This window comes from Rhinolophus sinicus, linkage group LG03 (assembly GCF_036562045.2).
Source record: "Rhinolophus sinicus isolate RSC01 linkage group LG03, ASM3656204v1, whole genome shotgun sequence".
Taxonomy (NCBI): Eukaryota; Metazoa; Chordata; class Mammalia; order Chiroptera; family Rhinolophidae; genus Rhinolophus; species Rhinolophus sinicus.
Genome location: NC_133753.1, coordinates 57,969,511 through 57,995,375, shown reverse-complemented (window position 1 = coordinate 57,995,375; position 25,865 = coordinate 57,969,511). Strand labels below are relative to the sequence as shown.

General features: G+C 36.8%; 1 protein-coding gene across 5 annotated transcripts in view; it reads left to right on the top strand.

The window, feature by feature from the left end:
* GALK2 (galactokinase 2) overlaps positions 1-25,865 on the top strand; it is a 127,129-nt gene that overhangs the window by 48,143 nt on the left and 53,121 nt on the right. For all 5 annotated transcript variants that reach the window (XM_019730673.2, XM_074327766.1, XM_019730674.2 and 2 more), the window contains one exon: positions 23,913-24,011. In XM_019730673.2, the coding sequence (XP_019586232.2) occupies positions 23,913-24,011 (99 nt within the window). The remainder of the gene's footprint in view (positions 1-23,912; positions 24,012-25,865) is intronic.

The window sequence follows — 25,865 nt, the reverse complement described above, 5'->3', positions numbered from 1 at the left end:
CTCATCCATATAACGGTTAAGGAAAATAGTAGTTTAAAACATTCCAGCCAGATGTTGACTGCTAATGAACTGCAGCAGCATGGCCTCTGAGATGGTAAATCCAGGACACAATCTTTGAAAAGAATCTCTTAATTAAGTGTTGAACATGGACTGAAGCCATGTGCTCACTGGTACAAAACCCAGGAGGGCTTAGAGTTAGCACTGGGTGGCCTGTGTTTAAAATGGTTTAAAATTTAAGTTAATATTGTTAATATCTCAATATAAAATCGTTCACATAGTTCTATCTGTAAAAAAGTTGCTTTCAGTTATGTGGGATGGTGTTTGCATCTCTGGTTATATTCTTTCTGAGGAGTAGCATTGGAGAATGAATCATTTATTTAATAATTTTGAGTAATTTGGGTTCACTTGGATGATGTGACTAAGCTATTTGATTGCAGATGAGAAGCCTTGCTTTGCAGAGGTTGTTTAGGTCACCTCCGTTTTTTTTCCATTTCCTTTCCCAGACTAAATACATGTTTACCTTTAGCATAAACTAAGGCAAACAAGACTAATTAAGGAGCAGCAGATTGGAGGAATATGGGTCCCTGTTTCCAAGCGGTTTCAAATGAAACCACTATTGCTGCAAATTCAAACACATGCCTGATTGTGTTTTGATCTTTTGTTGTGATCCTTAGGTCCTTATCATTGTTAGGTCACATGTGTCCAGGCCTCCAAACTTTGATTTGCACCCAGCAATCAGTTAAATATTATCCAATAGTTAAAGAATTAACTGGGACAATGCAGGTGATATGAAGTACACCCCATATGTGTATAGCCCTTACGACCACATTTATTGTGTGCAGGGAAAATAACTGAAAGATGGAAGTACAAGGGTTAGTAATCCCCTTACCAAATTCAGAGGGGCGTGTCATCTGCTTCCATGCATTTATGTTTCACAGAGGTGATGGTAGCCATCTTGAGCAAGAGTTACCCTATGCTGACCCCCAGGCTAATATTTGATAGAGTAAGCAGGACAGTGAAAGGCCCTAGACCTTGTCCCCCTTTGTGACCACTTTACTCTGTAACTTGTATAAACCTCCCTATCTCTCAGTTCCTTTCTAAAGTCAGAGTAAGAATAGCTGTGCCTTTAAGTTCATGGGGGCAAATCAGTTAAATTTGCCAAATAACTCTAGTTCTCTGACCTTCCTGATAGGCGATTTTGGAAGAGTTTAGGGGAATTGTTTAGCAAGAAAAGAGGTAAGATAGGAAAGTACATTAGTAGCTAGGGAAATTTTTGTAACTGTATGAAGTTTTTTAAGTAAGGAGACAAATGGTATTGTGTAGGGAAGAAAGTGACTCCAAAGGAAAAGCTTAACTGGTAATGGAGACTATTTAAGACATGCATCGCAATTCTGGAGACAAAGATTTGGAGGTTACTACTGAAACATACAACTTGAAAGTTGTGTTAGAATTTGTGTGAGAGTGAAAGATGCCTTTTTTCATTGCTATACTGCCTAGATGTTTTATACACGTCCTCTCTAACCTCATGGTAGCTTTTTAAAGCAAGTTTTATTATTTTAGTTTTGCAGAGGAAAATATTGAGGCTCAGAGAATTTATATAATATGATGAAAGACAAATCTCTCGTGAATGAAGTTGTCTGGATTCCAGCTCAGACAGATTTGATTCAAAATAGATGCTGTTCCCACTCAGCAATGCTGTTACCTATGGTGTAATATAAGCAGTGCTGAACACGTAGGGAGCACACTGGACATGAGTCCAGTCCTAACATTCTGTCATCTTCCTGAGGTCCTAAAATAGATGGAAGTAAATTAGAATTTTTCATATATATGTGTGTATATATGTGTATACAGAAGGTGCCAAAAATGTATACACATTTTAAGAAAGGAAAAAACTATATTAAAATTGAAATACTCACTATATACTGATAACAAAACATGAATACAAGTCATGTTTGACTTCTGCAATTACAAGAGGTGCTCAAAGTGATTACCATCAGTATAATTTTAATATATTTTTTTTCCTTTCTTAAAATGTGTATACATTGTTTTGGTACCCTCTGTATATATGGTTATGTGAATAGAATTTTTTTATAGTTTGACAGATTTTATACTCATTGTCAAGATAACAATTATTTTCAATTCCTGCTATAACCAAAGCAAAGAGTTGGATGCTTAGGATACCCAGTACATAGAATAACATATATACTTGTATAGTCCTTGGGTTTAGTGAATTTGCAATTTAGTTGGGGAGACTAGAGTACACAAAAGTAGAAATGTCAAACAAAAGTAGTGTATGCAAATTCTTCCAAAGAATATGAAGAGAGAACATTTACTTACCAACTTCTTTTATCAGGTCAGTATAACCTTGTTACCAAACCAAGTGTGATACCTTGATACCAAATATGACTGAGGGCATTATAAGAAAATAAAATTACAGGCCAATCTTTCTTATGAAACTAGGTGCAAAAAATTTTAAAAAATATTGTTAACAAATTTAATCTAGTTATATAACAGGATAATATATCATAGCCAAATTCAGTTTATTTCAAGAATTGAAGGTTGGTTTATCAATTGAAATCAATGTAATTTGCCGTATTAACAGAATAAAACGTATGGTACTCTTGATAAAGGAAAGGATTGGATAAAATTTGACATTCATTCATGATAAAGGAAAAAAACTTAGCAAATTAGACCTAGAATTCAGTATAATGGCTGCCTTTGGGAATTAGGGAAAGGAAATGGTTACGTGGGAACATGAAGGGACTTTCTTGGGTTCTGGCAGCATTTTTTCCTTGACCTTGATGGTGGTTACATGGGTGTTCTCTTTGTGACAAATTATTGAGCTTTATTTTGTGCTTTATATACTTTTCTCTATGTGCCTTGTACTTTAATAAAATAAAAAAAAGTAAGACTTCCTACAATCCCAGGACCAACCACTCTTAAAGAATTCTTATTAATCCTCCAAGGAGTACTCTATCCATATAATGTATACATATGTTTCCTTTTTTGTGATCCACGTACACACACACACACACACACACACAATTTACTTATTTTTTTCCCCTTGGCTTTGCTTTTTAATTTAAAAATACAGAGAATCGTTCCATATCATCCCATATACAGTTACTGGATTCTTTTTAATGGCTGCTTTGTTTAATATTATATGGTCATACTATAACTCATTTCAGTTTTTTTCCCAGGGTTATGTATAACATCAATTTTAATAATAATATTACTTCACGAGGACATACTATAATTCATTTAACTAGACTTTTGTGGTAGAAATTTAGGTTGTTTCCAATTTTCCACTATTATAAAAAAGGTTCTGATGAATATTCATGCACACAATTTTTTCACACTTGATCAGTTCTTTCCTTAGCGTAAATCCCAGGACATAGATTTATTGGGTTAAAATATCCTCATTTTTACTTGAAATTTTAAAACGAACTTTATTTTTTAAGTGGTTTTAGGTTCACAGCAAAATTGAGCAGAAGGTATAGAGATTTCCGATACAAGCCTTGCTTCCACACATGCACAGCCTCCCCCTACCCATTATTAACATCCCCACTAAAAGGTACATTTGTTACAATTGATGAACCTACGTTGACACATCATTATCACTCTTTACATTAGGGTTCATTCTTGGTGTTGTACACTCTATGGATTTGGACAAATTTATAAGGACATGTATCAATCATAGTATTTCATACTAAGTTTCACCGCCTTAAAAATTCTCTGTGTTCTGCCTGTTTCTCCCTTTCTCCTCTCAAACCCCTGCCAACCACTGATCTTTTTACCGTCTCCATTGTTTTGACTTTTCCAGAACCTCTTATAGTTGGAACCATACAGTATATAGCCTTTTTAGATCGACTTCTTTCACTTAGTTAATATGTATTTAAGTTTCCTCAGCGTGTTTTCATGATTTTATAGTGCATTTCTTTTTAGTGCTGAATAATATTTCATTGTCTGGATGTAACAAAGTTTATCCATCCTACTGAATGATATCTATGTTGCCTCTAAGTTTTCTCAATTATGCATAAAGCTGCTATAAGCACCTGTGTGCAGGTTTTTGTGTGGATATAGTTTTCAACTCCTTTGGGTAAATTCCAGGGAGTGCAATTGCTGGAACGTGTGGTAAGAGTATGTTTAATTTTGAAAGAAACTGCCAAATTGTCTTCCAAAGTGTCTGTACCATTTTGCATTCCCACCAGCAATGAATGAGAATCCTGTTGCTCCACATCCTCAGCAGCGAGTTCTGGATTTTGGCCATTTTAATAGGTGTGTACTGATATCTCATTGTTGTTTTAATTTTCATTTACCCAATGACATATGATGTGGAGCATCTTTTCAAATGCTTATTTGCTATCTGTGTATCTTCTTTGGTGAGGTGTCTGCCAAGGTCTCTGGCCCATTTTTTAAATCAGTTTCTTCGTTTTCATCTTTTTGAGTTTTAAGAGTTCTTTGTATATTTTGGATAACTGTCCTTAATCAGATATGTTTTTTGCAAATATTTCTCCCAGTCTGTGACTTCTCTTTTTATTCTCTTGACGTTGTCTTTTGCAGATTAGAAATGTTTAATTTTAATAAAATCTAGCTTATCAATTCCTTCTTTCATGGATCATGTCTTTGGTGTATCTAAAAAGTCATCACCAGATCCTAGTCTATCTAGGTTTTATTTTATGTCATCTTCTAGGAGTTTTATAGTTTTATGTTTTACATTTAATTCTGTATCCATTTTGAGTTAATTTTTATAAAGTTGTAAGGTAAATGCTTAGATTCATTGTTTTTTAAAAAATATATGGATATCCAGTTGTTCTGGCACCATTTGTTGAAAAGACTATTTTTGCTCCATTGTATTGCTTTTGCTCCTTTGTCAAAAATCAGTTGCCTGCATTTATGTGAGTCTATTTCTGGGCTCTCTATTATGTTTTATTTATCGAATTGTCTATTCTTTTGCCAATACCATACTGTTTTTGATTACTGTAACTTTATAGTGAGTCTTAAAGTTGGGTAATGTCAGTCCTCCAACTTATTCTTCTCCTTCAATATTTTGTTGGCTATTGTTGGTCTTTTACCTCTCCATATAAGCTTTCGAATTTGTCAATAACCACAAAATAACTTGCTGGGATTTTGATTGGGATTGCATTGAATCTGTACATCAAGTGGGGAAGAGGTAACATCTTGACAACATTGGGTCTTCCTATCGATGAACATGGAATATCTCTCCATTTATTTAGTTCTTTGATTTTGTTCATCAGAGTTTTGTAGTTTTACATGTATAGATCTTGTATATATTTTACTAGGTTTATACTTCAGTACTTCATTTTTGGGGGGTGCTTATGTAAATGATATTGTATTTAAAAATTTGAATTCTACTTCTGCATTGCTGGCGTATAGAAAAGTGATTGACTTTTGAATATTAATTTTTTATTTTATAACCTTGTTATAATCACTCATTAGTTCCAGGAGTTTTTTGTTGGTTCTTTAGAATTTTCTATATAGATGATCATGTCATCTGTGAACAAAGATGATTTTATTGCTTCCTTCCCAATCTTTCGTTTTTTTTCCTTGTCTTATTGTACTATGACTTCCAGTATGATGTTGAAAAGGAGTGGTGAGAGGAGACATCCTTGCCTTGTTCCTGATAATTTTAACTTCTAAAATTCATTGTCAAATTGTCATTTAGGAAGATTTTACCAACAAATATGGAGCAACATTCCATGAGAATCCAGTTCCCCATATCTTTATTAACACTCTATCAATCTTTCAAATCTTTTCCAGGTCTTTAATCTCAGCATGTCTGATATGCTGTCATGGACGAACATATCTTTGATTATTATATAGTTTAAACATCTTTTCCATGTCTTATATTGGTCATATTTATTATTTTTTTACTTCATTTTATGTCTAATCAGTTCATTTTCTCCTGGAATATTCATTAATCATCTTATTACTCCATAAGAACTCTATATATTATGCATTAATGTATTATGTGTTGTAAATATCCACCTCTTTTAAACCAATATTCTATTTGACTTCTTTTAAACGAATAATTCTGAAGCAAAAGTCACTTTAGTCATATTTAAGCAAACATATGAGGTCTGACAATTAATACGCAAACTCCTAGAAAAAGTGTTATATACCTCATTGCTGAATATCACTATGGTCACCTTCGAAGTATTCCCTTGGGAAGCTATGTACTGATGCTGGAGCCTCGTCCACCCTTCAAAGAATTTTGGAACTGTTTTTCTGGAACGGCCATCAGAGCTGTGCTCGTATTACCCTTGATGTCCTGAATGTCATCAAAATGTCTTCCTTTCAACGTTTCCTTTATCTTCGGGTAAAGAAAGAAATCATTGGGGGCCAGATCTCATGAGTAGTAAGGGTGTTCTAATATAGTTATTTGTTTACTGGCTAAAAATTCCGTTACAGTGCTTGTGAGCTGGTACATGAATTGTTGGCAAAAAGTTCAGTTCGTCTAACTTTTTCATGCAGCCTTTTCAGCACTACCAAAGAGGAAACTTGGTTAACTGTTTGTGTCCAGTTGGTACAAATTCATAATGAATAACCTCTGATATCAAAAAAGGTTAGCAACATCGTTTTGACTCTTGATTTGGACTGACAGAACTTTTTTTTGGTCATGGAAAATTGGCTGACTTCCACTGTGCACTTTGACGCTTTGTTTCAGGATTCTTTTGGTACACCCATGTTTCCTCACCAGTGATAACATGGCCCAAAACATCGTCTTGCCTCTCCAACAGGTCTTGCAAACTTCGATTCTGCTTTTGTTCATCAGTGAGCTCCTTTGGGACCATATTTGCACACACCTTTCTCATGCCAAGATTTTCAGTTAAGATTTTCCTAACTATTTCTCTATCAATGTTTACTTGGTCTGCTGTGCTTCTCACAGTCAGCTGATGATTTTGACACACAATTGAACGAATTTTTGCAATGTTTTCATCATTTCTGGTCATAACCGGCCACCCTGACCTCTCTTCATCAGTGACGTGTTCTCTCCCCTCAGAAAAGTGTTTAATCCATTTGTACACTGCCGTTTTCTTCATGACATTATCCCCATAAACTTGGACTAACATGTCCCTGGTTTCACTTTCACTCTTACCAAGTTTAACAAGAAATTTAATGTTTGTTCATTTCTCTAATTCAACCTCAGACATTCTCGTGACAGCACACAAAACCATGCAACAATAACGAACGCCACTCAGCAAGACCACCACACATCAACATGAACACAGCTGTGAGACACTGATATACCAAGGTTATGAAGCCTTACCAAGCTATTTGTACAGGGCTGCCAGTGTAGGTGCACGGTGGCAAGTTCGCAAACTTAATTGTCAGACCTCATGTAGGATGGGCTCACATTCAATTTTATCTTTCTTGAATTGAAAATACACCTTTCATTTCAACTTGAAGTAAAGTATTTGGACACAAAATAGCCTGACAGACTTAGGGTTCTTTTGTTTCATTCTGTTTTTTTTTTGTTTTTAGGATATCTCAGGAATAAGCCACCTGCTTCATTAAATAGACCCCAGGGTTCTCTGATCTACTGTATGTTTGACTTTGTATCTTTAGACACTTACTCGGAGAAACTAAAATGGTGACTGATTCGTATTGTAAGCAGGGACATTGTACTAATAACAATTGTGCAGTAAGATATGTGTTTTTAAATAATGAATAATGTCACTTAGCATCTGTTTAGCACTTGGAGAAATTAAAAACCTTTACATAATCCATATGCCAGGCCACTTAACTCTGTAAAGTAAGGTCCGACTGCCTGCTTCTTATACCAGAGTCTTGCCTCTCAGAGACTACTTGGAGCCTAGCTACAGGATTATTTACTTGGCTTCCTATGTTATATCAAAGAGATATGGCAGATTTCACTCTTATAGTATGTTAATGTTGCCTCTACTTCCCCTTAAGGTCTAAAAAGATGAAATAGCAACAACAGCAACAACACAACAGAACTGGAGGGCATAGTTGTTGGGTGGATGGGCTCAGGTTCATTCAGCCTTTTTAGGGCGAGGCAGTGGTAATTGACAATGGAGATGGCTTTCTAATCTTGAAGGACATGTAAATCCGTTAAGAATAAAAGAAATACAGCCAGTCTGGCAAGTAGTAAATAACTTTAAAAACATTTCTCCCCAAAGAAAGAGATGATTGTATCACTTTCTTGTGAGCACCTTTACAACGCCAGGCATAAAGAAGGTTAATTGGATTGGATTAAATTAGTGAATTATCATCATTATCATCTGCAAAACAGCCATTTTTTCACCATTATTAGTATTATATTTGGATGAGTTAAAGAAAAACATAAAATGCTTTGTTCCGAAGAAAGAAGTATCTTCTAGGAAGGAGAAAGTATTTATTTTTACTCTGAGGAATATGGGACTGAAAAGCAGACCTGGGTCTGAATTCTGGTGCTGCTATCTCCCTTATAAATGAGGGAAGTCTGTCTATCGGTCTGTTTTCTCACTAGTAAAATAAGTGAATTTAGACTACTACATCTTTAGGGTTGCTTCTAGCATTAAGATTGTGCGTTCAAAGAGGTAAAGCAATTCTTGAGACTGTCATTTTATGAAGAGTTGCCTAATAATAATTAAAGTCATGGTTATGTGATATCTAAATCTTCTAATGGATTTTTCAAGATTCTAGATCTTAGTGACAAGGGAATCATTAATGGAAAAAAAACCAAACAAACCCCAGAGAGCTATACGTGTTTAGATTTTAGCAATATTGGGGCAGGTGGGTTTAGGTACTTGTGATAGCCTAAGGATGTGACACGACTCTCCTGGTAGTGCTGATTGACAGCTCTATCCCTGGAGAATACCTGATGCTTTTTTCTGTCTTTCTTACGATGATTTTGCTTAATAAACTTGGCAATTGGGAATTTATTGGATAAAATAAACTTTATAATCTCAGTGCCCACTAGGTGGAGATACTGGGGTGAGCAAGCGCTTGAATTGACCACATATTCAAGAATATACTGGGTAGAATGCTCTTAGTTTTAATTAAAATAAATGAATAAATGAAAAAGGGAAAGAAAAACAAAAGAACAAAAAAAGTGAGGGTGAGAACTGAAAGTGAAATCCAGCTTCCCATGGCTCCAAGGAAAGATTCAGATATACCATAAATCATTGTGAAGCATTTCAAAGCTACACTGCACATTTCCTGCCATTAAAACTAAGTGCATTGACTTAATTTGCAAAACCCACACCCCCTTGAAGTGATTGTATTTACTATCTTTGAAAAATCTAATAAAAACTCATAAGAAAGTCTCATGTTTTCTTTTTTTAATGAAGTTTTCCTGTTTCTCAAACTTAATAGAGTTAGTCTCTATAGACATAATTTTTATTTTCTCTTTTGAGTATTTTTTCCTATTAAATTTTTAAGAGCTCACTATCTTAAAAGCACATTGAGCAATTTAGAAATATTATTTTTTTGGAATTGGGATGCATTTTAGCAAGTATATTGTGACTTTTTCCAACTCAATTATTCTAAGGTCTTTGATGATTATAACAGCAAGAGGATGGCGTCAAATCCTAGATGAAAATGCTAGGAGTGAGCCTAGAAAAATTATATGTATATATAACACACACACACACACACATATATGTGTGTGTGTGTGTATATATATATATATATATATATATATATATATATATATAGCATTTTAGTGAAGCCAGTAAGCAATGAATAGTATAGGCATATAAATATAATTTAATATTTTATCTAGGTATCCCCAAAGTGAATGACCAAGGAAAAGAATATTTTACAAGTTAAATTTTCCTCGGTTACTGAATATACAAGATGCTTTAGAAGTACTATTGGAGATTGTTTAGAAGTTGGATGAATGGATATAATATTTTAATTTTAATAGTAGCAGAATTTTAATAGTAGATCAGAAGACAGGAAAGTAACTTGGCTGGATCATAAAGACTGAATGATGGAACTGAAAGCAGGCAATTTTAGCTCAGCATTTCACAGCATGGTGTGGTGGGAAGAGCGTGACTTCTGGAGTCAACCAGACTTTGAACTCCTCTCTCATACCCTCAAAAGCTGTGTGACCTTGGCACATTACATAATCTCTCTGAACGTGTTTGTTTGTCTATAAAATTGGGGTAATAATATTTACCCCATAAAGTTGTTGTAAAGATTAGAGTAATGTATATAAAGTACAGGGCCCAAGTCTTAATAAGTGGTAATGATCATTATTGTCATCGTCACCACATTATAATAATGATGATAGTAATAATAGTAATAATAATCTATAATTCTCATTCCAATTAACAAGAGGTAGATTTTCTCTGCAGGTGAGGCATTCTGGGTTACTGGAAAATGATTAGGCTACTTTCACTGGAAGCCTTTTTATCTTCCTTCTAACTCTGAGATTCAGGGAAACCATAAACCCGAAATGGATTAGGATATTAAAAAGAACCTTACTTTTCATTCCTTTATTCAATAATATTTATTGAACCAGGTTCTGTTGTGGAATTGAGGCTAGAGCAACAATGTAGAAAAGGAGTTTATAATCTAGAGGGGAGAGACAAATACATGGAACAAATAAGTGGGCAAGGTACTTTTACATAGGGTTAATTCCTATCAGGAGAGTGAAGTAACGATGTAGAGTGACTCGGAGGAAAGCTACTTCAGGTTATGTGATTAGTACAAAGAATCAAAGTAAGAGAAGAAAATTACCAATTAAAACCATTACCAATTGTTGGTAAAATTGAGCATTATTGTGGGTAGCCATATCAAGAAGATGGAAGGAGTGACATTTATGCTGAGGTATATTATTAAATATTTAACTAGTACCTATTTTGAACCTTTCTTCTCTGGATAAAGTCAGCCTTGCTGGTTTGCAAAAATGTCCTTTGAAAAAATTGGTAAACTTTTTGGATACAGTCTTGCTGATTCTGCCAATAAGCAGCCATGCGTGTAGGTTCCGAGAGCCAGGGTAGAAGTGGTATACTCCAGAGCCCTGTCAGGTGGGCTTCTTCCCCGGTCTGTGGGATGACTAAGGTTGAGTGAGAGTAAAGTCAGTTGGTACCCCTCAAGGGCAACCTTCTGTGTTTCTGGATTGGGAGTTTCTAAACTTTGCCTTGTAATGTCTCCTTCCCCACTTTTCACTTCTAGTTGGAGCTGATCAGGGGACAGGAGTATATTTGCCTCATTCTGTCTAGGGAATCGTAGATGGTCATTATTAGACTATCGCTTTAATATTCAGGAAAAAAATTAAAGAGCAAAAATTGTACCTATTGAGTTTTCCAGTCAAATTATTGCTTAGTATTTTAAAGCACCTACCTTGCTATAAAACACTAGATTGTGAAGCTACTGGAGCTGGACTAATTAAGTCCCAGACTTTTGACACTGGTTAGAGTTAGGTGCTGTAAAAAAACTGCCAGTTGTCTCAAGTTAGGTAATTTTTATTATCAAATCCTGTTCTGTTGTCCAGTGTGGTAAATTTATGCTTTTTACCCTTATTTCACAACTTCCTCGTATTTCTCTAGTTATCATTTCCCTGTTTGTTATATGCCAAGAGATCCCACAATAAATGACTAAAATGAGTAATGTAAAAGCCAAAGTTCCTGTTGGTTTTCTTTTTTAATTTTTTCAAAAATAAATCTTTTAAAAAATAAAACTTTTTAGAGAAGAAAGAATTTGTTATCTGGCTGTCTGAATGGGAAAGTTAACATATGCAAAGTTTCCATTTTACATATGTAGACTGTTCAACTGTCAGGTTGGCAATTCGACATGTTAAAGTAATTTACCCTGTAATTAAATATTTCTCATGGAATATCATAACTTCTTTGGAGCAATGGTAGGAGCAGGAGTGGGGAATCCCATTACATTTAGTTTCTTTTAACGAACAGGAGAAGATCTTTAGATTTATCTTCTACAAACTCAGGTTATGCTGTTAACACTCAGTTGCTCTGTTCTGTTCAGCATCAGTATGACCTGACTAAGGACAACACAAAAGTAGGTTGGCTTTTTTGGGTATCACTTTCAAATGATAGATTTTAATGAGTGCCACCCAGGTTACTCTTTGACCAATATGTTGATTTAATTACTTAAAACATGCAAATAAAATATAATTGTTTCAAAGATCTTGGGTAACATCCCACATAAGAAGACATTCTGGGCTATTAACCAGTTGTTAATTTTGATTGTGTTTATTTAAATCAAGTGGAAGCAGGGCCCTGTTGGACTTGCTGTGTGGTCATCAAAGCCCATAATCTCCTATAATTTAAGTTAACAGGGAAGTTAAAATTGGTCATGACTCCTGTGGTTACAAGAGCAGCCAGAGAATATCTGATGAATGTTTCTTCTTTTGATAAAATTGTGTTATTGCTTTGTAAAACATATGCAAAAATTCAAGCAATCTATAAAATTTAAAATTAAAAAAACTTTAAATGTGAATTTATCCTACATATTATAAAGAACTCTACCCTGTTAAGAAATAAAGCGCTTCTTTTTATTTTTATGATTTAAGTTACATTTGCTTAATTTCATGACTTTTGCTAGAGTTTACAACTACTTTAATTCCTTAAATAAGGTTGCTATGGTTAAGAAAAGAAAATTTGGCGATAAAGCAAAAAATCTATCAGAAAGTTTTTTAAAATGTAACTTTCCTTTAGGAATAATTCACATAAACCTCTGTTTTAATGTGAGATGCCTTTATATTTAGAAATTTTCATTGATGTGCTTCAATTTTTTTGGATAATGTTGTGAAGTATGATACATTATTTGTTGACAACAGTATTAAATATCACACACACATAATTAGATGGATTGTTAATGTAGCACTTAAATATTTTTTCTCAACTTTTTAGGGGAAAATTTCAAATGTATAGGAAAAGTATAAGAATAAGTCATGAACTTAAATATATATGTCTTTCACCTAACTCGTAAACATTTTGCCACAAATGCTTTATCTTTTTCCTTATATTTTTTCTGAACCATTTGAGAGTTCATTGCAGACATTATTGACATAATACCTTAATCTAGTACGAAGTTCATATTAAAATTTCCCAATTGCTCCATAATAATGTCCTTTATAACTTTTCTCCTGTTTCTTTTTTTTTTCTTTTTTTCTTCTTTTTTTTATATTTTCTGGTCCAGTCAGTGCATTTAAGTGTCATGTTTCTTTAGTTTCCTTTATTCAAGAACAGTTCCCAAGGTGTTTTTTTTTCATGACAGTAACATTTTTGAAGAGTGCAGACCAGTTTTTTTGGGGGGGTCAAATTTCCCCAATTTGGATTTGTTAGGATGGTTGCCTTATTATTAGATTGAGATTAACTTTCACACTCCCAGCAGTACTACATAGATGATGTCCTTCTCAGTAAATCACATCACATGATTTCTGTTTATTCCATTATATTTAAAAAGTTTTTTTGTTTGTTTTTTATTGAGATATAACATTTGTTTCAGGTATACAACATAATGATTCAATATCTGTATATATTGTGAAAAGATAAAAGAGTATTTTGATACATAGAGACAGGTAGAGATCTGCTGCCTATGTTCAGGTATGTGATATGTATAAATGCCCTTTTTTAAAGGTTAGCTTTTGTTAATAATTAAAAAATAGTTTAAAAAGTCTTTTCAATGTGGAAATACTCATAGATATTGTAACATATTTAGTTAGTCTTCTATTGTGTGTTTTAATAAATACAACCTTCAGTGCTTATTTGTTGAATGAATGAAAATGCTGATGACTTAAAAATCAAAAATTCCAAGCTTTGTCAAGAAATTAAAATTCTTCATTGTTGCACTGCTATTTAAGTCTTTTAATGTTCTCCTTCATTGTTTTGTTTAGGAAACAAAATGTACTAAGCTTGGAATAAACTGTTTGAGATGTCTAACATAAAAATAACCCAAGCAAATGTAATTTTAAACTGTCACTGTGTATATAGGGTCACATTATTTCACTTGCAGTCACTCGGGGTTTGTATATATCACATTTCAGTGTAATGACATGGTCAGGCTCCAAAGAAAATACCAGGCAACGCGAATTTGGTTTAACTAACAAATATTTACATGTCTTTGTATCTCTAATTATTGTAATCTTTTAAGGGGTTTATGCTACACAGGCTTAATTATTTAAAGCTTTATGTTAGACTAAAAGAGGTTGATCAGTAGTACATCTAACTGCAAAAATGATACTGGCAGCCCATCTAGATAAGCTGGATTTAAGCCAGAGCTTCTGCAGAGAACAGGTGGACGTAAGAGTGGCCTGACATGGGCAGACGGCTGCCTGTCATGTGCATGCTTTCTGATGTGTATTGACCTTTTTTTCCTTCCCTTGTGGGTGGTGTTGATAGAAGTCAGGGTGGTCATTTGATCTTTTAGGTTTCTCTAGTCATCCAGTTGGTACATTATAGGAAAGAAAAGATAAACAGTGCTGTCCTTTGCTTGTGAGGCTGATGCCTTATCTACAGGAGGCAGACGGGTAGTCGAGTTGATGGCTGCTGAACTGTTCACATGTGTTTGCTCACTCAGTACCATGTCATTGGCGTGCTTTTGTGAGCTGGCCAACTGGAACTGTGGGTTAAATCTGTAGTTGTAAAACCGGTTAATGAATCTCCGCCGCCCTCCCTCCCCCGCCCCCCCAGCCCCTTGATTAAAGCTCCCTGGCCTATGGGACCACAATATAACTCTAACCTCACTATAGTGCTTCTCACTTTGTTTTGCAAAACTATTTCCTTCTAGACTATGGTGAGGTCTTCAAGCACAGAGACTGTCCCTTTCTAAAGCTTTGAATTCCCAATGTGCAGTCTGGTGTTTAACTGAAAACAAGAAAAAAGTGTCATCTTATTTGCAGCATGATAACTTGCTGGTGATAATGTTTGTAATTGTTTGAGCTTTTACTTAGTATAACCACTTGAGATTCTATCGATTTCACAGCTAGACTTAATCCAGAAAATTTATTTATTTATCCACATTTTTGGAAGGCTTATTATGTTCCAGGTAGGGCTGATCCACCAATATCTCTCTTTCCTCTCCTATGGCTGATGTCCACGCAGAGCAGTGGAGTCTATGCCATACTGGTTGTTAACATGAGACTAGAATCCCGCATTCCAGGCATTAGTGCTAAGTGCTCCTAGTTGCTAATAGGCTTTATACTAGTATGTCATATACATATCTAAAAATATGCCCCATAAATCCAAGCTTGTGAGTTAGTAGAGTTGTCATGGTAACGGTGCTAGTAAAGACTGTCCCTCTTGGGCTCCAACTTGAACGTTCTGAATTTTATCCCCTGCCTCTTGCATTCTCAGGTGAAGGAATTACTACTTTGGGCAGTGTTCAAGGAGTAAAAGAGTCCACAAAACCATAACACAATTGGCATCAGCATGCCATCTTAAATGTGCGAAAAAATATTTTTAATAACTCCAGGGTTTTCCTGATTTCATAAAGAATGCTTATCGATTCCATGAAAGTTATTTTTTTATAAAAGCAAGGTATTCTCAATTATAAAATACTAGGGAATTTAATAGTTTTGTAAAAAATTAAATAAAAAAATCATCCATAATCTTAACAACCAAAAGTTGGACTCATTGTCTCCTCGAATATTATGATGAAAATAAAATCTTTGTAACTTTTAAAAATTTCCAGTTCAAGGAACCTACATTTAGTGCATATGCAAATTAGTAAAATGTTATGCACTATCTACTTTGTGCCAGGTGCTGGCACTGGGGATAGAGTAGTGACGAAAGCAAAGTGCTTCCTCTCATGCAGCTTGCATTTGATTGGGGTGGAGGAGGGGACGGGGAACAGAAAATAAATGCAAAGATAACATAAGATGGTAAAGCCTTGAAGGAAAACAAAGCAGGGTATGAGATGGAGAGTGGCAGGGGATATTAATCTATTTTAGGGAAGTGAGGGAAAGGCTGATAACGTGCCATTTGAGCAGAGCAAGAACATTCCAGACTGAAGGAATGGTAGGTGGAAAGATCATGAAGTGATGCGGGGGTGGGGGGATGCTGATTCCTGGTTGACCAATAATTACAGCCAACATTTATTGTGCACTAATTACATAGTAGGCTGTTAAAATCCTTACAACTCAGTGAAGTGGGTAATTATTATAACTCCCATTTTGCAGGTGAGGAAACTTATGTGCTTTCACTACTGTGTTATACTGATAAGTGCTATGATAGAGCAGAGAGTTAGAATATGTAACTCAATTCTAAGAGGCCATGAACATTTCCCAGAGGAGTTGCTGCTTGAAATTAGTCTCAAGAGAAAGAACAATTAGCCACAGTTATGGAGGTGAGAAGAGTATAGAATTTTGGTCACGTTTCTCTGCATGCTATATCCCTAGAACCTACCTAGTTCCTTGCTCATAGTCAGCACTCAGTGAATATTTGTTGAATGAATGCAGGTGAAACAGCATTTGCAAAGACACAGAGGCGTAGAGAGTATGGGATATTCAGAAAACTGGCATTAGTTTACTGTGACAGCGGCATTGACTATATGATAAAAGCAGCAGGAGCTTATGGTAGAAGAAATAAGCAGAGGTCAGATCATAAATCTATTTTTATGAAAAGGCAATCGGGTACTTATTTTGGCAGCACATATATACTAAAAATTAATAAGGTATAGAGGAGATGATTTTGGAGCCTGGAAAAGGATAAAATGCAATTGTGTGAATTAGTCCATATATTTTTTAACTCAATAGAACAAAATGTTTAAAATTGTTTGAATATTCTTTGGGCTTCTGTGAAGGTAAACTATTTTTGAGTGCAAATGTGAATTGTTAAGACTTGCTTGCAAGGAAAAGAAGCCCGCTCAAGGGATATGTTCTGGAATACAAAGGTGGATATATCAGGGAGCCTTTGCTATGTAATAAACCCTTTCAAAAACTTAGTGGCTTCAAACAACCATTTGGCTTGGCTTCGGCTTGGTGGCGCTTGTGCTTGTTTTGGCTGGGCTCATTCACACATCTGCTCTTAGCTGCTGGTCAGCTAAACAGTGCTGTTTCTGGGTTGGCTGTTGTCAGCTAGATGGTAGGGTGACTGGGCCACATGTCTGTCATCATCCACTGGGCTAGCCCAGCTTGTCAAATGGAGGTCTCAGACTCCAAGGACAGCGGGAGGGGAAGCAGCAATGTACAAGTGCTTTTCAAGTCTCTCTCTGTGTGACACTTGCCACATATCCCATTGTCCAACACAAGTTACTTCCCAGATTGAAGAAGTGAAAAAATAGATTTCACCTTTTCATGGGAGGAGCTCCGAAGTCACACTGCAAGGGAAGGGAAACAGGGAGGGGAAAGACTTGTGGCCATTTTGCTGTCTAAGATAGCAGCTATAGCTGGGTTTCAGGAATGGAGAGAAACCTAAATGTTGTTAAGTCTGCCTCGGTCACTTGCCTTGCTCTCTTGTTGGTTGTCTGTTCCATTCTTTTCTATCTTCAGGCCAGCTTCCTCTACTTCTCTGGTCTCCACAGTAAAAATCACATGACTGCTGACAGCTTCTAAGACTATATGGAATAGATCCAGATACCCCAAAACTGACTTTCTCTTTCCCCATTGGGAAGATTCCCTTGGAGAAGGGAATCTAGAAGGGAATCTGATTGGTTTTCCTTTAGTAAGTTATTCACCCCTGGTTCTATGAACTGTGGTGAGGTGGATGGGTTGGCTGTTTGTATGAGTGGGTGGGTGATGGGGGATTACAGTGTGGAATCTGCCATTCAAGGGCTATATTGCTATAACTTTGTGATAGTTGGGTGGGTGGAGTGAGAAGGAGGGGAAAGGGGGCAGTGCCCTCTCCAAACAGTAGAGATGGGGAAGGATTGGCTAGACATACACCTCATAAAGGTCCAATTTACTGAGTTTTATAAATAATGTGATTGCTTCAGGGAACTTAAGTAGGGACTGCAACCTTGGAGGAAGAGGGGTATAAACTATTTTTACTTACATTTCTGATACCAAATGTATGTGTGTGTTTTTCTGACACTAATCAATTCTCCCACTCTCTGTACACAAACTGGGTGTCCTATCATTCAATTCAATTCATTTCTAACACTACCTGGAGTTAGCATCAGATTCCATAAATTAAGGACTCAGTCCCACAAAACTTCCCTCACTTCAGATGCCAGTTGCAAGTCCCAGATTGTCACCAGAACTTTTGACTAACCAGCTATCAATTCAGTCGTCCCCATAACCCCCTCCTCAGGTTCAATAATTTGCTAGAATGACTCATAGAACTCAGGAAATCTCTTTACTTACCATCACCAGTTCATTATAAACAATAAAAGCACAGAGTACTCCAGAATGATTTGAAGAGCTAAAACTTCAGCTGTAGAAATACATAATATATCCTCCCAAAATAAGTGGAAGGAAAGACTCATAAAGTGAACAGGAAAAGTGAGCAGAGCTGTCTTCCAGGCACAGGTGGTCAGGACAGCAGCCGCTGCTACAGGCTGTTCTTTGGTCCAATAGCAGAGAGCCCATTACCCACCTTGCAGAGCAGCCAGAGCCCGTCCTTATGGGAGATGACCATGCTCTTTCTCTCCCCTTCTCTTCTTCCACCTCCCATTAGACACTGTTAATGTCTTTTGCTCGTGTGTTGGTATTATGTAAAGTGGATGTGTCTTGTAACAAATTACCTGACCAATTGGACACGTCTCCTGGTCTAGGTTAGCTCCTGTTCCATACTAAATTATTTGCCCTTCTTTGAAACCTTCTGCCAATAGTTTGCTGCACCATTGCCTAGCATTTCTATATTTATATCCGGGGAGTATTTAGGCAACATCATTTCCAATATTGTTTCTATTTTCATCTTAATCTTTTGTTGAACACAGTATTTATAACATAATTTTGGGGAGTGTCAGGAATGGCTACATGAAGGTACTCACCAAGGAATTAAAATCTAGAGAGATTGCAATCAGACATTTATTTTCCAAAGGACAAATTTTCTCAGTCAGTTTTTCTGTCTTTTAGATTAGACTGTCGACTATCTTTGGGCTGTTGATTTGTAATATGATTGTCCATTCATGAAAGCAGATATTGGTTTTGGCACTTCTTTTGGTTTTCCCACAGTGTGTGGCATAGGGCTGTGAATATATGTTCAAAGATACTGTATAAAAGGTCAGGTTACTCTGTCCCTAGCTGCCCTCAAATAGGGTATGTCGTACAGCGCATGGCGGGTAAAGGTAAGCTGTGTGGTCAGCCCCTGGTCAGCGTGCCTGAGGTGGTCTCATAAAGATGATGGCTAGGGACTACAGGTGTGCCTGCCTGAGAATCCCCATTTTGGGAGGTTGGGCAGAATACAAGTTCCCTACTATTTCATGAAGTTCTCTCTTTACTTCCCTCTCCCACCCCACAAAGGGCAGGGCATCTCCTCTTCCCTTGGAAATGTTGTTTGAAGCAAGCATACACATATATATACACACACAGAAGGTGCTAAAAAATGTATACACATTTTAAGAAAGGAAAACTGTATTAAAATAATAATACTCAATATATACTGATAACAAAGGATGAATACAAGTCACATGTGACTTCTGCAATTACAAAGAGGTGCTCAAAGTGGTTACCATCAGTGTCCAGACACTTCTGATTATGGTGAACTACTGCTTGAGCAACGTTGACTAAAGTATCCACTTGTATATATATGTATTTTTGGCACCCCCGGTATTTATACAATTTCCCTGGTAGTTGAAGTTAAGAGGTTCTTGTGCCTGAATCCCAGGTCTGAGGGACCCTCTCCCTGTATATGTACTTCTTCTAGTCGCCTCCCAATTTGAGCAAAATTATGTTCTTCAATATTCATAGTAGACAGTTTTCAAGCCTCTACTTAAATATCCTCAATGATGTCACTATGTTACAAATTAGACTGTTCATTCTTGGACCACTTTGGATACGGGACAAATATTTATTTTTAATGTTTAATCATAACCTACCCTATCTAAATCCTCAGTTTTCTACTTCTTTTGATATTAGAGTCTTTCAAAGTTTGAAGGAAGCTCTCCTGGCTCCTCTGACTCTTTTTTGAGGTTACATATCCACTATTCTTTCCACTATTTCTTCTGGAAAATGGTTACTGGACCTCCTTGCCATTTTTAGAATGTTCTCTTGTTTATCGTTGCCCCTCTTAATGTGACTATTCCACCTGACACCTGTTATGTCTCATTTTTTTCTTTTTACTTGTACCAAGTACATATTTACTTTCTTTTGAAAAAAGTTGTAGGAATTATATGACCATGAATATGTATTCAATAAGGTTGGTAAATTAGAAATAGAAAACCAGGGCCAAGGAAAGAAGAATGAAAATACCCCAACTGTTAATTATGTAATGTAATTGTTTTTGTGTAATTTTACTTACTGAGGTTCCTGGAAACCAAGGTATAAAGGAAAACGTAGTAAGTTATATAAGTCTTGTGATCAGAATAAAGAAATTCCAGTTCTTCAGAAGAGGCAATGTTTTCTTTAGGGGTACTAAATTCTAAAAAGCATTTCTCACATGGAATCTTTATGGCACAAAAGACGTAATGAAAATAACCTCTCCAGTGCCTGAAAACAAATGCAAAAGTGACATTCATGTGACTATTTCTTACAATGACTTTCAGTAGATGCTCTTGGTATGACGTTTGAGCACAACTCAGTAAAATCAACTTATTTCTCTTGTAACAACTCTTTTTAACAGTCTCCACCATTTCCTGACCCTAAAGATGCTTCCCATTTCATGTCAAAGTCTCTGTGAATTGAATATTGTACACATAGAACCCCTTTCCCCAGGCAAACGTGTATACGGAGTTAAGGATCTGGTTGGTTTAGATCATGATTCATGATTATGATTTTAGATCATGATTCATGAGAGTTACTTTTTTCACTTTGGTTTAGGTTCCTTTCTGTGTAATTGGAATCGTATTGAGAAAATTAACAGGTGCTAATTTTAACAATTATGATTATGCTGGGGGAAAGGAATAGTTCTTTATCTAAAGCCCCCTCTCCTTTACCTTCTCTCTGAGAGTCCAGATTGGTTTACAGTCAGATTTCCTGCAGTTAGGACCTCCAGGGTCGGACAGCACTCAAAACTCTGTACGAAGCCCCCTGTCTCAGGGAGTGTGAGTGTTCCTCTGACCACGGGAAGGGACGTGCAGTTCCAGGAGACACTTGCCAAACCACAGAGAGTGCAGGCCTGCTGCCCATTCATTATTATCATCATTATTTAATGTTTTTCAAAGGTCAGAGCCAAAATAAATGGTCTGCCAGCCAAGGGAGCGACACCAGCCTTCACCACAGGCGTTGGAGGCCCCTTTGGTATTTAGTAGCAGTGACTTGGGTCATATTCTTGTCTGATTCCATTAATCTGGCCAGGCTTCTTTCTGCCTCCTGCTGTCTTCCCACAACTTTTTTTTTTTGGCAATTCTCTCTCTCCTCCCTACCCCCATTCCAATAATTGTTACCTTGGTATGTGTTTGCTGCTTTTCTTTCTTTCTTTTTTTAGAATTTAAACAGTGAAAGGGATTGAATTAATTGTGCTGATGAAATAAGAGTATGCAGGGCAGGCTTTCTGGGGCTCCCAAGTTTTGGGTTCCTGGTCTACCCTCAAAACTACTCCCCTTGGGGATAAAGAATAGTATTGTGGTCCAAAGCATAGAGCCAAGACTCTGAGTTCAAATCCCGCCTCTGACACTTACTAGCTGAATGATCTTGAGCAATTTACTTAACTTCTCTATGCTTCAGTTTATTATAAAATGCATTTACTAATAAAAACCTCCCTCATGGATTTGAATTTGATAGTATGTGAGAAGTATTTAGAACAGTGTCTGACTCAATGTGTTAGCTGCCATTATTACTATTATTAGGCGGCAGAAATCATACCAAAATGTCAGCCTTATATTGAGATCACTTGTGGTTGTGGTTGTTTGGGAGGGAGGTGTTTGGGATTATATTTGGAGTTGGATAATGGGAAACCCTCCCAAGCTTCAAGCCATCCAGCAAAGTGGATTTTGTTTTATTTTTTAAACCTTGGGTAAAATGGAGTGAAGTTGTGATGACTCAGATATGTCAGCACTCTAGGGCTCACTCCATTGTTCATTTTATCATTTTTTAATTTTTTTAAGAGATTTTATTGGGGAAGGGGAACAGGACTTTGTTGGGGAACAGTGTGTACTTCCAGGCCTTTTTTCCAAGTCAAGTTGTTGTCCTTTCAATCTTAGTTGTGGAGGGCGCTATTCAGCTTCAAGTTGTTGTCCTTTCAGTCTCAGTTGTGGAAGGCGCAGCTCAGCTCCAAATCCAGTTGCCATTGCTAGTTGCAGGGGGCACAGCCCACCATCCCTTGGTCAAACCGGCAACCTTGTGGTTGAGAGGATGCGCTCCAACCAACTGAGCCATCCGGGAGGCAGCTCAGCTCAAGGTGCCGTGTTCAATCTTAGTTGCAGGGAGCGCTGCCCACCATCCCTTGTGGGACTCCAGGAGTTGAACTGGCAACCTTGTGGTTGAGAGCCCACTGTCCCATGTGGGAATCGAACCAGCAGCCTTCGGAGTTGGGAGCACAGAGCTCCAACCGCCTGAGCCACCAGGCTGGCCCCTCCATTGTTCATTTTAAAAGGAGGGATGTTCAGTTCAGAAGGCATAGTTTTGCTCTATCTGCTTACTAGGGCCCAATGTCCAGGCACAGCCTCTGTTTCCTGACGCAGGGGAACAAGGCAGCCTGGTGTACTTTGGAGCCAGACCTATCTGGCTTTGAATCTTAAGTTAGTTTATTGACTTTTTTGACCCTCAGTTTCCTTCTCTATGAAGTAGTAATTATAATTCTGACATTTCATGGTTGTTTTAGAGACTAAATAAGATGCATTTATAAAATACCCTGCATAGTGTCTGGCCTTGGGAGGCATTTCACATTTGTTAGCTTCCTTCCCTTTTTTTCTGGTTCTTCCTGTCTGCTTAATTTATTAAGAAAGCCTCAGTGTAGGAAATTATTTAGAAGAGTGCTTTCAAATTTAATGTGCATACAAATTGCCAAGGTCTCTGGTTAAGCTAGATTCTGATTTAGCAGGTCTGGGGTCGGGTCTGAGTATGCTCTTCAAATCAGTATTCAGGTGACACCACTCAGTGTCTGCAGCCCTCAGAGTAACACAGAATATACTGTATCCTTGTCTCCTTTTGCATCTCATTATTACCTGTTAGGTTCATGTTAGTAGATAGCCAATATGCTGTGTATTGAATGGCAATAGAATTTATATGAAAGAAGGAATTAATGTATGAGATGGTTAAGAAGACAAATCTAATTCAAAGAGTGGTTGATAATAGGATTTCATATGCAAATTCGTTGCATATTTTTGGAAGTCTTTGAAAAGCCAGGTTGAGTCTGAACTTATTTCGTTAATCAATAGGAAGGCACTGAAAATACCTAAACATTTTGACATTTTCAGTTTGGATTAGAAATGTGTTCGTATTTTGGGCCTCTTCATATTGGTTGGAGGAAGATGTGTCTAGTGAGATGATGCTAGTTCTGGGTGTTAAATTTAATGGAAATGATTTGGTTGTGGGGAGACTGTGGAATAGTCCATGGTCTGGAGACAAAGGGAGCTGAGGCAGAAATGAGGGCATGCCCACATGAGGTTTTTAGTGATTCCAGTCTAGAAAGGGATGGAGCAAATAGAAAGATGGGAGATACTGCTTGTCCTGTGGAGTCTTTTGTCGATAGCGAATACACAATGCACAGTCAGTCTCATTCCATCCCGTAGCAGGCATTCATCGCTCGTGGTGTGTTTCCTGTGGAGCTCAGTGCTAGGCTGAGTTCTTGTTAACACAGTGCTCTAGGCACGTACTGTCAATTGGTCACAGGTGGCACTGGAATTCAAACCTATCTGTCATGTCTGGAGTAAAAAATGAATGAGAAATAGATTATGACTGTATTCATGGTGCAAATCAATTTTTATTTTTCTAGGTGGAACTTGCAGAAATCTGCGCCAAGAGCGAGCGTTATATCGGCACTGAAGGAGGAGGGATGGACCAGTCCATATCATTTCTTGCAGAAGAAGGAACTGTAGGTGGCATTGTGCTATTTGGAAATATCAACTAGGGAAAGTTCACACAGACAGGAAGGCTATGAGATCCCCAGCGTGCTTGGTTTTGGGTTGCCTATACCATAGAGCCTAATAGAGCCTAGTAGGCTGTATTGTAGGATGGTATTTCTCAACTACTTTGTAATTCAAAGCTACCACCAGCTACTTCGAGGGGACATGCTCATCCATATGTTCCTTGCAGCATTATTTATATAAGCTAAGATATGAAGGCAACATGGGTGTGTGTCCCTGGATGGATGAATGGATAAAGAAGAGATGGTACATATACATATAGAATGGAATATTACTTAGTCATAAAAAGAAGGAAACCGTGCCATCTGCGACAATATGGATGGACCTAGAGGGTACTGTGCTGAGTGTAATAAGTCAGACAGTGAAAGACAAATGTCATATGATTTCACTTATAAGAGGAATCTAAAGAACAAAATAAACAAACAAATGAAAGAGAAGCAAACTCATGGATACAGAGAACATTTTGATGGTTGCCAGATGGGAGGGGGGTTGGAGGTGGATGAAAAGGGGAAGGGATTAAGAAGTACAAATTGCTTGTTACACAGCAGTCATGGGGATGTATGGTATAGCATAAAAAATGTAGCCAATAATATTGTAATAATTACCGTGTTTCCCCGAAAATAAGACCTAGTCAGACAATCGGCTCTAATGCGTCTTTTGGAGCAAAAATTAATATAAGACCTGGTCTTATATTATATTGTGTTAGATAAGACCCGGTCCTATATTATAGTAAAGTAAGACTGGGTCTTATATTAATTTTTGCTCCAAAAGACACATTAAAGCTGATTGTCCGGCTAGGTCTTCTTTTCGGGGAAACATGGTATGTATGGTGTCAGATGGGTTTAAATCTGTTGGGGTGATAGATGGAAGGACAGTTGGGGGCAGGGTGGAAAAGATGAAGGGATTAAGAAATACAAATTGGTAGTTACAAAATAGTCGTGAGGATGTAAAGTATAGGGAATATAATCAATAATATAGTAATAGCTATGTATAGTGCCAGGTGGTACTAGTCAGGGGGATCACTTCCTAAATTGTACAAATGTCTAACCACTATGTAACTAATATAAAATACCTGAAACTAATGTAAAATAATATTGAATGTCAACTCTAATTGAAAAATTTAAAAAGGGGGGAAAGATCAGTGATATTGTGATAGCGTGGTACAGTGTCTGATGGTTGCTGGACTTACGATGATCACTTCTTTAGCACAGGGAATATAATGAATAATGTGGTAATGACTCTGTATACTGCTAGGTGGGTACTGCTGAATAACTATGATGTACACCCGAAACTAATATAATATTGTATGTTAGCTGTATTGTAATAAAAATCTAAAAAAATACCAAAAAAAAAAAGAAAAAGATCACCTCTCCCTTAAGCTTCCAGAATCACTCCTCAAGTCTATTTTTCTCTTGTGTCTAGGTTTTTTTTTTTTTCTAATTTATTGTTAGGATGAGATTTCTCAACTCCCTAGTTATTGAGACCTCCTTTCCTGCTCTTGTCCCAAATCATTTCATCTCATGGCATTTTCATAATCTCTGGTTGGTTTTAAACCCAAAGGTTAGTTTTCTTACCACATATATTCACAACCCCTCTTTTTATAATTTACTCTTTGGTATCATTTTTCTCTGTCAACATTTTTGGGGCTTCAGTGGTGGGGAAAAAAAATGTTGACTATAAGCCAGAAATGAATTCCTTAGCTGGATACCACTTCCCCCTGGCTATCAACTCCCTTAGGCAGAGCAGAGGTTTGGGTTGCTGGCCACAAACTGCCCATTTTCAAAGTAGAAGCAGACATTTCT